This window comes from Phytophthora sojae, assembly GCF_000149755.1.
Source record: "Phytophthora sojae unplaced genomic scaffold PHYSOscaffold_1, whole genome shotgun sequence".
Taxonomy (NCBI): Eukaryota; Oomycota; class Peronosporomycetes; order Peronosporales; family Peronosporaceae; genus Phytophthora; species Phytophthora sojae.
The window spans coordinates 8,969,695-8,983,514 of NW_009258115.1; the positions used below are offsets into that span (position 1 = coordinate 8,969,695).

The 13,820-nt window shown below is 52.6% G+C and overlaps 6 protein-coding genes across 6 annotated transcripts; 1 reads left to right on the top strand and 5 right to left on the bottom strand.

The window, feature by feature from the left end:
• Window positions 1-366: 366 nt before the first annotated feature.
• On the bottom strand, window positions 367-1,331 carry PHYSODRAFT_322833 (hypothetical protein; the record flags this gene model as incomplete). The annotated part of the gene is made up of 5 exons (XM_009518276.1): window positions 367-383; window positions 466-553; window positions 644-850; window positions 895-1,146; window positions 1,323-1,331. The coding sequence occupies 5 exons, from the start codon at window positions 1,329-1,331 to the stop codon at window positions 367-369; spliced, it is 573 nt and encodes a 190-aa protein (XP_009516571.1).
• A 454-nt stretch (window positions 1,332-1,785) lies between these two features.
• PHYSODRAFT_471498 (hypothetical protein) lies at window positions 1,786-2,628 on the top strand (the record flags this gene model as incomplete). Its single annotated transcript, XM_009518277.1, has 2 exons — window positions 1,786-2,106; window positions 2,227-2,628. The coding sequence occupies 2 exons, from the start codon at window positions 1,786-1,788 to the stop codon at window positions 2,626-2,628; spliced, it is 723 nt and encodes a 240-aa protein (XP_009516572.1).
• A 3,884-nt stretch (window positions 2,629-6,512) lies between these two features.
• On the bottom strand, window positions 6,513-8,752 carry PHYSODRAFT_416509 (hypothetical protein; the record flags this gene model as incomplete). The annotated part of the gene is made up of 3 exons (XM_009518278.1): window positions 6,513-7,133; window positions 7,590-7,826; window positions 7,952-8,752. Coding segments are annotated over 3 exons (1,659 nt in total), but the record flags the coding sequence as incomplete, so codon positions are not given.
• A 280-nt stretch (window positions 8,753-9,032) lies between these two features.
• PHYSODRAFT_473348 (hypothetical protein) lies at window positions 9,033-9,938 on the bottom strand (the record flags this gene model as incomplete). The annotated part of the gene is made up of 2 exons (XM_009518279.1): window positions 9,033-9,499; window positions 9,548-9,938. Coding segments are annotated over 2 exons (858 nt in total), but the record flags the coding sequence as incomplete, so codon positions are not given.
• Window positions 9,939-10,298: 360 nt separating this feature from the next.
• On the bottom strand, window positions 10,299-10,733 carry PHYSODRAFT_471632 (hypothetical protein; the record flags this gene model as incomplete). The annotated part of the gene is made up of 2 exons (XM_009518280.1): window positions 10,299-10,524; window positions 10,615-10,733. Coding segments are annotated over 2 exons (345 nt in total), but the record flags the coding sequence as incomplete, so codon positions are not given.
• An 824-nt stretch (window positions 10,734-11,557) lies between these two features.
• Window positions 11,558-13,120, bottom strand: PHYSODRAFT_476153 (hypothetical protein; the record flags this gene model as incomplete). Its single annotated transcript, XM_009518281.1, has 2 exons — window positions 11,558-11,722; window positions 12,854-13,120. 2 exons carry the CDS (start codon window positions 13,118-13,120, stop codon window positions 11,558-11,560), a joined length of 432 nt encoding a protein of 143 aa, XP_009516576.1.
• Between the last annotated feature and the right edge of the window lie 700 nt (window positions 13,121-13,820).

The window sequence follows — 13,820 nt, forward strand, 5'->3', positions numbered from 1 at the left end:
GAGGAGACATCCACGCACTGTAATGTATCGCATTCGCTTGGACCTGTGTACAAATCTCGCTGTGCCGTCGCTCCGAGGTGACGATTTCAAACCGGAGAATCATCTGCCCTCACAAAAACTGGAGCAACGGCAGTCGGTGTGTAATCCCCACGCTTCGCAAATGTGCGTGAAAACCCGCCATATCGCGACGATTCCGACATCCCTACATTTTCCGACAAATAGGACTCTTACTTAAAGTATTGACCAAATTTAGGTTCTCTCCAAAATACAACTGCGGTGAAGATGGTAAAGTAAGTGACGGTGTCGAATGGAAGCACATGCGGCTAATATAGAAGATATCAAAGAGTACAAGGATAGCTACATATATTACTGCAGTTCACCTTCTAAGATGCTATCTCGGCAATCTTGCCGGTTGTTGCAGCACGCGTGGTCTAACGCTACTCCTGTTCGTCCATTCGACTTCACCAGCCTCGAACGGGCCCACCAGCGAGGTCATGACGGGCCGTTGGCCTTCGCGGGGCACGTTCACGACCGCGGTGGCCTTGGCCTCCATCTCGTCCGGGGCAGCGACGCGCATGGAGGACCCAGCAGGGGTCCGCCCATTTCACCTGCGCTGGTGGACTCCTCGCTGGATGAGCCTGACAGACCGACGCCCCGCTTTTGAGCTTGCCGACGTGGAGCCCTGCGACCACGTGCACCCGTCCACCTTCTTGTCCTTGGGCTTGGTCGGCTCGCCGCCGATTTTATGCACGGTCACGAGGGTCATCTTGCTGACGATCTTGGGGGGCATGGTGCACGACGTGCTGCCGCACGAACAGTAGAGCTGGCCGACGTCTCGGAAGTAGCAGCCCTCGACGGAGACGGAGCCCGGGACGTTGTGCGCCGGCCGGCGACCTCGTCGTAGACCGCCACCACCACCTCATCGCTGCCCATCGTGAGCACGCACACCGTCTTCGGGTCGATGGGCAGCGCCCTGCAGTAGCACACGCTCGACGTGCTCCATCCAGCCCCGACCGGTGCGCCGCGCGAGACGTCATGCCCCGGGTCCGTCGGATGCGTGCGCGGAGGTGGCGGCACTGTGCAGGAACCGCGCTCCGCGCTCGCCGTCGCTGGGTCGCGATCTCTGGCCGTCGCTGGGTCGCGTTTCTTGCAATAAACACCAATCAAAACTCCAATCCGTCCTATTCTAAGTCACATCCTAGCTGTCAGAACGGCGAAAATATTTTCTATACTTGACTTTTGTATAGGCAGATACATATTTAGGCCAGCCTTCCGACAAATATTTGTCGGAAAGTGTAGGAATGCATTCACCTAACCCTAACCGATGTCATTGGCTGAAATAGCGACTCCAGGCGATATGATAGGCTGTAATTCAGATGATGACCAGCCTGAAACAATCCTGCTCACTTATCAGTCGGAAAGGCCACTATATTCATCCACATCCGGTTCGTCGCACTCAGTTGTTGATTCTCGCCAAGTGGTTCGAACCGGATGAGAATGCGTCGAGACTGCTTGGTGCTGCTCGTGCTCCTCGTGATCGCCTTCGCTGGACGGATCGAAGCGGATTCCAAGCTCACCTCGCCTGACGCAGCGTTAGGAATTAGTGCAGTCTCTGCTGGGAGGAGTGACGCTCCGATTAAACGACTTCTTAGGGGTGAGGCCACGTCCACAGATTCACTGGCTGCTACGACCGCAACGAAGCTCGACGATGAAGAAGAGAGGGGCTACGGCCAAGCCGCCAAGTTTGCAGCAAGCGCGATGAAGGCCAAGGCCAAGAACGACATCATGCTTTGGCGCGGGTTTGGCCCAGAGAAGGCGCTCAAGAAGCTCTCGGTCACAAGTCGCAACGACAAGAACTTCAACAAGTTCGTCAGGTACTATTCCAAGTACCTGGCCAAATACCCGGACAAGTCCGCGGGCCTGCCTGCGACGGCGGAAGACGTCGTATTGTTGCCGAAGCTGACGGAGTGGCTGGGTCAGACGCTGCGGCCGTCCCAAGTCAAGCAGCTCTTGAAGGACGCTGGCTCGACCAACGTGGAGAAGTACCTGCAGCTGTACCGCAAGGACGTGGACGACGCTCTTGCGTTGCCCATGCTCTCCAAGTGGGTCCAGCAGAAGCGCCCTCCGTCTCAAGTCAACATTCTGCTCAAGCACTTGGAGATCTCGGACGTGTCGAAGTACATGGGGAAATACATGGAGGCGGGAGCAGCTAAGAACGCCTTCCAGAAATGGGTAAGCAAGAAGCTGCTCCCTATGGAGGTGGCCCAGAAGCTGAAGAGTGCCGAGGTGCCGGACGTCTCGAAGTACATGGGGCAGTACATGGAGGCCGGAGGATCCAACGTCGCTGTCCGCACCTGGCTCGACGACAAGATCCTTCCCCAACAGCTTGCCCTGAAATTGAAGAATGCGGAGGTGCCGGACATCAGCAAGTACATGGGCCAGTACATGGAGGCCGGGGGAGCCACCCTTGCGCTGGAGAAGTACATTAGCCTCCCGAAGGCGTTATATCCACAGGAAGTTGCATTGAGGCTGCAAGCAGCTCAAGTGCCTGACATCAAAAAGTACCTGAAGCAATACGTCAAAATGTGGGGAAAGAAGCAGGCTGAAATATCTAGAAATATAAGCTAGAAACGAAAATACTGCGCGTTCGAAACTTGGTGAGGATTCCAACAGGGAGTGAAAACTCCAGCAAGTTCTGTTTGTAAGAGTTACTACCGGTAGTAAGTGTGTAAAAGAATCAGTACATCTTGCAATTGTAGAATGCTGCGTACCAATACAGTAGTAAGACAATCAGATTTAGTAAATCGTGCTCACATCAGCGATAGATGTTTCCCTTTGGCGTAACACGAGGTGAGTATACATTTTTCAGCAGCTCACAAGAACAGCATATACACGAACTGTATCCGTTCAAACAGTGCAATATGAGCCAGTAATGTTGTAAAAATCTGAAAATCAACTGCAGATTTAATACCAGTAGCATGTTCGCTTCCGAGTTTCAACACAATATCATGCGTGTGTTTCCACTTTGTCGATCTTTTCTCGAGTAGTGTGGCCTAAAGTTATGCAACATTGCTCGTGAAACGAGACAAAACTGAAACTGAGAAAACTCTTGATCCAAGTGCTATCGGCGCTAACCGCAAAACATAAAGAAAAAACTCAACAGAGTAGTTTTTCACCACGGAAAATTATTGAATTGATGAAGAGGAACGCAGCCCTTTTTGCAAAAGTCCCGCCGTGGAATATCAGGAGTTTTGCTTAAAGTATCTCCCGAATGGGCGAAAGTAGTGGAGCGATTTATTTCGAGACAATCCATGCATGCGGGTTAAATAGTTACTATTGAATGCTGTGCGGCTGCAGCCGCGAGCCTTGAAACATTGTATATATACTATATTTTAAATATTGTCTGGCGATATTTGGAATCAATACACATACCAGCCAACTTCCATGGCCATACAGTACAATACAGTGTACAGATACAGTTGAGAACTTGTACGTGCCAACGCTGGCATTGATCCACAGTGGCTCATGTCCATCGTGATGTTGCGGCGTTTGAATTTTTGCAGTAGGAATGGCAAGCTCAAACAAAACATCTGTGGTGTACTAAGTAACGCGCATCGAAGTTACAGGTTTGCACTTATAATTGCCATACATGTACTCCTTGTAAAACAACATGCATTGAGTCTGGGTCTCATCGCTACAGCACAACGAGCAAGGTCGCATACTGGACATGTATTTCATCAGGAAGGCTACTGTTCTTACTTTTAAGTTTAAAAAATGTTCTAGTAATGCGATGTACATGTACGCTATAACTTTACTACTTCCTCCGGGCGGAAATAATTGCAAATGTGGTAAAAACAGTACAATCCTGGTAAAAAGAGTGCACATGTACACGAGAAAAAGCAAAATTCACATATTGAGATCCAAGGTAACTTTGCAATTTCTTAGTGACAGACGCATGTAGCACCTTGAAAGAAAGCGCTGAGTCTTGTAATAACCGCCGTGGTGCTCTTAGCTGTTAGATGATACCTAGTTAGGCTTGAATGTTAAGCTTTTCGCACTAAGATGCCGTCCGTGGATTTGCTGATGCCTCGAGCCGGTCTTATGCACCAACAAGAAAGTCTTAAGTACGAAATTGACGCAAGCTGTTCGCTCCCTTTTGATCGTATCTCGGGCATTTTTCATGTTTTTTGAGTGATTAAAGAAGGAGAGCCAATTGCAGCTCATGGCGCGTCAAATGCAACAATCCGCGGTCCAATTGCGTACCTAGAAAAAAAGTTGTCGTCCGACAAAAAAAGTCATTGCAATTATTTCCACCCAGAGGAAGTATATCCAACCAACCAAGCAAATCATGGCATGTTGAGTAACACGGTGTTACTAACACCACGAAGTGGATAGGTATGACAGAGGCTACTGTACGTACACAGTCTGATTTGGCTAATATTATTATAAAGCTTAGAATTTGTATTGGGAGCCCATCACCCTACAACGTGACGATCTGGTGCAGGACGGATGACACCCAGCGGGGGTACTTTGCTCCGCTCCGCTCCGCAAAGGCAGTCGCTGCGCTCCTGCGATAAAAAGATTCTCTCACCTGGCGAGAACAGTGCTCGGCTCGCTGGAATGCTCATCGCTGGGCCCGCCTCCGCAAATACCGCGCGGCCCTGCTTCGCAGGCACCCGCGCGGGTTTGCTGCGGCTACGCTCCTCGCAACCGCTCACCTCCGTTGGCCCTCTTTCACCCCCCCCCCCCCCGGAAAGACTGTGTACGTAGCCATTCTTGGATAGGTATCTCCGGATAGGCATTCCTACAACCGCGCGTTTGCCGAATTTATCGCCTCCTTCTTCAGTCTTCGATCCCCGGCACAGCACTCAAGTGTCCTACTCCCCCGGTTCCGTGCTGCGCCCAAACATGAGCCTCAAGCTCGTGGTTCTCCTTGTGTTCCTAGCGGCCGCCTGCACTGGACAAAGTGCAGCTGCCTCGGTTGGTGCTCACGCAGTTCCTGGTGATCAAAACGACGCTCCGACCAAGCGACTCCTTCGGGAGGTGGGCGACCAAACACACTGGCGTCAATGAAGTAGAGAGTGACGAGGAGAGGGAAATCGGCGTGGTCCAGGTCTTATCGACGGCAGCGAAGGCCATGAAAGCCAAGGCCAAGTGGTTAATCGTGCTGAATTGCGGCTTTGGACCCGCCAAGGCCATGAAGAAGCTCAAGGTTAAAAGTCTCAAGGACAAAGAGTTCCGGAGGTTCGCGAGGTACTACGCCAGGTATCTGGCTAGGAATCCCAAGAAGGCAACAAGTTTACCGGCGACAGCGGAAGATGCTGCGATGGGCGTCAAGATGAACCAATGGCTTGCCGAAAGAGTAGCTCCTCCTCAAATTGAGGCGAAGCTGCAGGAATTCGGGCAAACGAACATCCGCAAGTATGCTGAAGAGTACATGAAGATGTGGGGAGCGAACCAAGTCAAGCTCTCGAACAATATTAAGCGAATCAATGTCGATTTTGCTGCCACATACTACGTAGTACGAGTTAGGCGTGCTTCCAAGAATACTTATCAGTCGTTTTGGGGCAATGTTGTTCATTGGCGTCGACCAGCCGAGTGAGGGCGTGGTGAGCGGCCTCGCGGGCCCTTACGCGTGGTGGTTGATCGCGGGCGTGCTCACCATTTGCCGAGAGGGTTTGACTGTCGAACTTGCTGCTTGTGTCGGGTACTGCTCGAAGCAGTTGGAGATCCATCGGCCGAGCAGCTTGATGGCCGTATTGCTTGCCTGCCCGCTTAGCAGTGCTGTGGCACCTCCGATGCGGACGGAGTGCGTCGAGAGTGTGCTTCTGGGACGCCGATGCTTCGCGCGGTTGCCTTAAAGGCATTGGTCACTGCTGTAGCACTGAGATTGCCGCACAGGTAGGGGCTGTCGCTAGCTGTACTTCGTCGAGCCGTGTTGATCGCTTTGAGGGCGAGCACGGGACAGATGACCGGATTCACTGACTGGTCTTCCTTCGGCATCGGAGAAGAAGACATCTTGATGCTTGAGGCAGTAAAAATGCCGCTGCTGTCCGATTCGCAGATACTCCGACCTCCGAAGTAGGAAGAAGAAACCAATTAGCACGCTGCCCCATAGGAGTTGTTGGTGCGGCTGTTGTAGGTCGAGGCGACGGTACAGGAGACGCAGGAACGCTGGGGTAATTGGCTGGAGCTTGTGAACCGGAGGCGATAAGCGCTTGATTCCTTGTAGCAGCATGGTGAAGTCGGGTGAAGTGGTCAGGTCGATTCCCATATAGCGACGATGGAACCACCGGATGCTCGCGAGCTTAAGCTTGATCGTGCCGAATGCGTTGCCGTGCTTCCTCCGGTTCCATCCGTACTTCCAGCAGTAAACTGCGAAGCATCCTAGCTTTCTGTTGGCGGACCTTCCGGGTTGCGAGATCCACGGCGACCATGGGAGAAATCACACCATTGCCGCCAGTACGTGTTGTATTTTCCGGCGGTTGAACCAGCGACAGCGTGTCCACGGATAATGTTGCCCAGAGACTCGATAGATTGTCGAATGGCGGAACGGTTTGAACCTGTGTCCATGCATCGGATAAGTTAGTCCACACGGCATACAAAGGATGATCCTCGCACCATGCCCTGGATCCGGCGTCGGCCATGACGTTCTCCTCCCCCGCGATGTGTGCTGCCGAGCACGTCAAGGAATAGCGGAACTCTGACACCGAAATAAGTCGATTGTATAGTCGAACCGTCGGATGACGACTCGATCGCTTTGCCAACCATGCCACCGCGCTGGTGTTGTCGATCCACATGCAGATGTGTGTTCGATCTCGCCCAGTCGCTGCCCATGCCGGTCCCCAATGCAGTATTGCCAGGACCGCGCTCATTAGCTCCCGTACGTTGATGGAGTTTGCTTGTTTTGACGTCGCGAACACCGCTTTTTCCGCCTCGCTGAATTTCAGGCGGATGAACTGGCGTAGCTGAGGTTCTAGGACACAGACACCTGTGTCTGATGCACCCATCCAGACGTGCCGGGACGGAGGCTCCAGCCTGGCAAAATGTTCGACGGGAATGGAGTTGAACTTCGTGTCCATCGTAAGAACCAGTGAAAACCATCGTAAATCTTCTCTCACGTCTGGAGGGATCTGACGCCGTGTGACAGGGTTACACGCACAAGTGGCTACAGTCACTTGTAACTCTAACATATACGACGTCTGTTAGAGGTTCGAAAGACTTTCTCGACCTTGGTGTAGATACACCAAAGACTACATACATTTCGGGTGGTCCATAGAGACTTAGGATTCCTATTGGCTGAGAGCAGCATCTCTTAGCCAATGAGCGACATGCATAGCATTGGAATTCTGCCAACCAGCCGTTGGCAGATTCCTATCTTAGAATATTACATTTTGAGGAAGTCAGAAACATAAAACAAAAATAGCAGTTCTCATTTTAACCCAAAAACATTATCTGGATCGTTTATTTAGATTAATCTATACTCGGAGGCCCGAGTATAATTCACTCTAATTTAAACTAAGATACGCTTCCTCACATACACGCGCACACGTGTAAGCTAAAGTAGTGAGCCAAAGTAGGCCCATTACACGCCGCATCCTCGGGGACTTGAATCCTACTGCGAAGACTTGGATATTCTGATAAAAGGCTCGTGCTGGCGGGAAACAAGATGACACGTATCGGAGCTTCCCCAGCAGCTTGTTCAGGACTGATAACGTGCCGCACGTGGCCTCGAGGATATTCATGACTTGCCTTCGAGCTTCTGAGATTTTCTCTGTGGGCACAGATACGGAGCCGTCATGTGTATCCCACATTAAGCCCAGGGCCTTCGTGTGAGTTGACCATGCCGTAAATTTTTCTTCGTTGAGCGCCGTTGGGCCGAGAACCGTCGCCATCGCTTTTCGGAGCGCAAATTTGCTTCAAAACACCTCGTTCCCATATTCACCTCGACGCACGTGTGGTCATCGCACCACACGTTTCCTTCACATGCGCCGGGGTCGAGCGGGGAGAGTCCGAGGCATGGCTTCTGCGATTCATACAGATTGTTGATCAGAGAACCAGCTAGAGAATAAAATGCCGGAGACCCGCACCATCCAAAGCCGCACGAGAGATCCACCACGATGTAGTTCTCGAACCGAAAGGTGAACATGTGGACATGCTCAGCCTGGACTGGAATGTGGCGAAATGCGCCCCATACGTCTCCGAGCATCATCAGAATTGGGTGACCAGGGAACCGCCGTCTGCGCTCGAATATGCGTCGCGCGATCTCGCGTGGTGGGTCGTAAGTGATCACGGGAAAATTACTCCGATCGGTAAATTCATTCACTGAGGCTCCGTCCGGGAAAGAGTAGTCGTTAATGACTCGATTCGCCGCACCCGACTTCTCCACCGTTCCTATCGGACTGAGGAAGATATTGGTCCAGCGATCCAGTAGGTCTGCTTCGACCACCAGATATCGCCCGTCGCGTTGACCTTTGATGATGTGGTGGAGCACGTCCTGCTGGTGATTCGCCATGGACTGGTGGTTTGATTGTCGGGTCTGCTGTGTCTGGGGCTTGCTGTTTTTCCACATTGGCTGGACGCCATCACGACCGACCGAATTCCATCGCCTCTTCAGATCTCGTAGACTGGGATCTGCTGGCAGGCGCAGCTTGAATAGATCCTTGGTGGGCCTGGGGTCGTCCGAGGTCTGATTGCGATAGACCCGTACAAATTGATCCAGGGAGAGACCTGAACGTCGGGCAAGCTCGGAGTCAGCCTTGATGCGCTCTATGTGAAGATGACCGGCCTGTACTAGCTGTTGCGCAGGGAGCTCAACCCTGTGTCGAGCAGCAAAGTTCCGATATTCGAGGTGTCGGGCAGCGGCCATTGCACGATGCAGCCCTAGTTGAGTCTGATGGAAAACTGAGTGAGCAGCACGCTGGTTCTGTCTGAAATCTGAATATTCAACTGAAGTTACCGGTCCATCCTGTTGATGGCTTACGAGTATTCTGAACTCCCGGCTTATCATGTGCTGTCACTGGCTGTTGGCGTCACAAGTCCTGGAACTCTGCAGCCAGGCCGAGGAAATTTTTGTCGATAAACTGTTTCGCGTCGGCGGGAAGAGCGAGAGGCTTGAAGTGGGCCCTGTTCAGGTCGAAACATTGCCCTAGCGCTGGACCGGTACACCCCTTCTTGGACAGGTAGCGCATGCACATGGACTTGTTGCCTTGTTTTGGCAATAGTGCTAGCAGGTCACGTGGGACGGCTGACACTTTCTGACTTCGCCCTTGCCGTTGCTGAGTCGAGTTATTGCTGGCCGGTGCTCGGCTAGATTTGCATGGCACGAGCGAGGCCATTTGGCGGTCGTGCCGGGCTTGATAGAGCTCCATCAGATGACCGTCATTCCGTGTGAACTCCCGTCCGATGAGCGAAGCTGTCGCGAGGTCCGATGTGATGAGTTGACTGCGAAACTTTCCCAGCTTCGAGTTGATCCAGAAGACCAGCATGCTACAGGTAGCTGCGTCGGGGCGTGTAAAGAGCGCGTATTGCTCCATGCAGTCGGCACCGGTCCTGATAAAGTTGCAGACCGTGGTGTTGTAGAACCCTTCCGCAAAATACAGCAGCGTTTTGAATGCGTCAACTATCTCGTCGATATTCTTCGGTGGCGTCGCGGGCTGGAGTGCGTTGGACCTGCCAAAGTTGGTCATGTTTACCGAGTCCACGGCCGATTGTTGCTCGAGTTCTTGGAAGAATCGGCGGAAATGCATCAGAGAGAGCCCTCGGATGCCGAAACTGAGGTCGTACGACAGACGTAATACAGACGGGGTTCCGAGAAACTTGGTCCGCGGTCCTTGCTTCGAGGATTCGAGCACAGCTTGAGCTTTCTTACCGATGAGCGATGGGTGCACGATTGCATTGTGCACATACTGCTCAATTTCCGACGGCCGAAACGCGGTCTTGTGGGCATCGGGGCGGGTCTCGAGAACGGGGACGTCGATGTTGTCCGGTAATAGCAGGTCCGGGTGATTTGGCTCGGTGATCCTGGCTCGCTTGCGTAGAGGTCGGTTGTCTAAGCGCACCAGCTCGATGTCGGCCTGCTCCGTCTGTGCTGACTCGGTTTTACCCTCGTCGTCTGAGTCACTAAAGGTTAAATCCACATCGTTAGTCAATCGTGCCTTCGGGTTAGTGCGAGCTTTTGGGTCAGGAACGTCGGCTACTACAGGATCCTTGAAAACTTCCGAGGGGTTGTTTCCACGAACATTGAGCTCGCAGTCCACAATATGCTGACGCCTGATGAGCACTACTTCCAGAGTGTCCGGTCGAATTAACGGGACGCGCTCGTCCGGTGTGAAAGGCACACTAAGGATTGTTGTCGTGACGCTTGCTGGGAGGCCTGATCTGCTCTTGCCACACGCGACGATCACCTCGTTTTGTCGGTCCACGAGCTTCAATGCGTTAAGTACCATAACATTCACCGTCGCTCCCGTGCGGAGCGCATAGTTGAGGCGATCAACCGCGATGACGGTCGACGGCCCGGTCAGTCTGAGTTGGCGGCTGTCGCTCTCGGTCCGGATATGGAGGCTGGCCACTCCACTGTCCATGTTGTAGCCGGTCACAAGACCATTCGCCCACTGGTTGATAGAGTCGCCCGATGGCTGTACAAATGCGATTGGATGACCGACGTACGATCCAGGCCATAGCTCTGTCTCCGCTTCGTCCACGATGCGATGGCGTAATACTGACGTCTTCATGTCGAACTCCGGGCTGCTCTCGGTAGCATCAGGGCCCGTGACCCGTACCAGCACTGAAGCACCTTGTAGCAAAGTACAAGGTAGCAAAGTACAAGGTGCTTCAGTGCTGGTACGGGTCACGGGCCCTGATGCTACCGAGAGCAGCCCGGAGTTCGACATGAAGACGTCAGTACAATAATTACTCAAGGGCTGGCACTTATGAAGGGCCGACGAACGCGACCGCTCCGGCAGTAACTGGTAGAGTCGACATGGCCGCGTGAAAAAAAATAGCGCGTGGAGGCGAGAGTACAGCGATATACCTGGAAGCTTTATCGATCGAGGGCGAATTCGAGAATGAGCTATCTGAAGGCGCAAGCGGCTAGTCGCTGCCGACCGCCCCTTGGCGTCTGCTCCGTAGATATCCTAGTGGTTTCGAAACTCCTATCTTCTATCCGGAAACCGGAACATCCTTCGAATGTTCCCCAGCTCCAGCTCCAATCCACCTACATAGTTTCAGTTTTAACGTGTAAGATACTCCCACCGCCATGCATGGAGCCCTCAACACTGATTAAAAGCGCAGTAAACTACAACGTTAACGCTAGTTCTGCGGTCAGCGTCGAAACAGCGCATACTTGACACGAGCATCGCTCTATTGAGTTGATACTTAGTTGTTGGGAGTTTCTTCTCGATCACATTGGATATCACTGCGCTGTCCAACATTGATTTTACCCATGACCAGCTTCTAACCAGCCAGACATTCTGGTGCCTTCCAATGGTAAACGCCAAGAGCTCCATTGACACCTGCTCCGGTATCAGGATACTGCGCGATAAAGCTCAGTCCAAAGTCATAACTTGGCGCCGTGTTCACACCCCCGGACCTCGAGGTCACCGTGGACAGTTCCTCGCTCGTTGACGTACTTGAGACCGAGAGTAGCTTCGTATATACCCTCCCAAACCTTGCGCCGAGGTTTCCCCTGAACATAAGGCATGAGTGTCACATGAGCGGCGTGCTTACACACAAAAAAAGCTTGGTCCTCATGGCAAGCACCGTACAGTACAGGTTGATCAACTGATCGCGGTTTAGTGAGGACCACAAATCTACTTCTTGACAAAAACTTTGCTGCCGACGGCCTAATTCCCACCTCGGCTGCGAATTGTGCACTGGTGCTTTTTAATCTAACGTTGAGCCGAGAAGCAGCCTGTCGATGTCGTGGTGAATGCTGTAGTTGTTGCCCGCGATAGTCCGAGACGCGCATATACTGGCAGTCTGGCTTACAATGCACCGATCGTCCATGAAGCCAATAAAGCGTGACAGGATCAAGCTGAAGTCGTTAACCAAGCGCTTCTGTATTGGACGCACTTTAGGCCGGATGAACTGAGAATAAATCTCCAGCAGACGATCTAGAACAGGCTGGTTGATGGCTTCGAGCTCGTTCAAGCTTGAGCATAGCCGCTCAGCTTCGTCGAGCATGTGTGGAAGTCGCTCTCCTTAAAATCTCTAGGCCTCAAACTCGACGATTGAGCCTTCGTTATCGGGTTGCAGGTTAGAGGTTTCGGTTTGAGCCAGCACCCGAATCTGGTAAACAGCATGCGCAATTTTAATTCTTTCGTTGGGATCTCCGCGTACATTCCAAGCAATAGCTTGAACTCATCGTCTGTTACGAACTTGGGCTGCGTAGAAGGCATTTCGCGTAGTGCTTGCGGAACGCTCTGATATCTGTAGTGAGAGTCTGGCGGTATTGCAGCTCGTCACTTATTACGAAAACGAGCCCAAAAGCCTAAATATCCGAGGGAAATGACGCGGTGGCGCGATTCAATGCTCGCGGTTTTCGTCGTAGTTTTCGCCGAGGGTTAAAGAACTACTCGATGGAAATATCTCCGGGGCTTTCAGCATTTTCTTCCTCAAAACCGTACAGAGCTTGCTCCCCGCAATCTTCAATCCGTATCAGCTTCAGTCCACTCAACACGCCTTTTCCACCTTGGGTTTCAGACACCATCGACCCGTGAAATTCATCCAGTGGGAGGTCCGTATGAACAAGACCACGGTCGTGTAGGTACTATTCCAGCTCATGAGCAAAAACCAGTATGCGTCCCCACGAAAAGATTTTGCCCGAATATGGAGTACTCCGTTCATGAACCACGATTACATGGCACGCACCAAACAGCTTCCGAATGTTTGGGTGGTTTAACTCGATCCACGCGGCCGCAGTCCTTAGGCATTTCTCTTCCCCTTCCGGGATCTTGGATACATGCGCTTTGTCCCATTTCTCGGCGGAGATCGCAAACCACTCGGGTAAACTCCCCAGCACGACACCTGATCGTTGGACTATTGTGTCAAACACTACAGATATCAGGCTCAATTCTCGTGGAGTTAGCACGTCACTGTGCAATTCAAGACTGTGCTTCATCCATGTCAGAATTTCCACCTGTGAGTCCTCGTCTCCAATAGCCGCCATCATCGCGTCTCTATCGTTCAGCAACAATTTGAACGAGCTCATCAACTCGCCACGCTAGTTCTGAGGATGCTGGTGTCACAATTGTTTCGTACTGGCATCAGCAGGGTTGATGATTTTCATCGCCGAGTCGATCGTAGATTCCAGGATCTTGACAATTGGAGCGAAGCTGGCCAACTGCATGAGACGGGCCCTGTCCGCTTCATCCTGCGTGAGTTGTGCAACTGGTGACCATGTTTCCCTCCGTCTCCTATCCAGGCTGTTGTAGTCGTGGTCGTAGGGCTTGAGTTTAGGTATCAGGAAGGCCCAGCAAATGTAGACGGGGGTGCGTCTCTCCCTGCGCCGCCGTCCGCTGTCGAGCTCCGTTATCAGGTGGCGGCCCAGTATATTCCTCTGCGACCACGACAGCAGAGACCACCGCGCGAACCGGGGTCGCTCTCCACTTGCTCGGGCGCACTCCCTAGTCGGAGCGTTGGTGCCGAGATATGCCGGTCTTCGATTGGGGTGCAGTCCGTTGTCCCAGAAAGTGCGTTGTTGCAGACCGGGGGCGGGGCAACGCACTCGATGTGAATGTAGTCGCACTCGGAATCGCTCGTGGTCTCTGGAGGAGAGCGATCTCCCTCCCGGCACCGCCGGGAGCGACTAAATTAGGTCA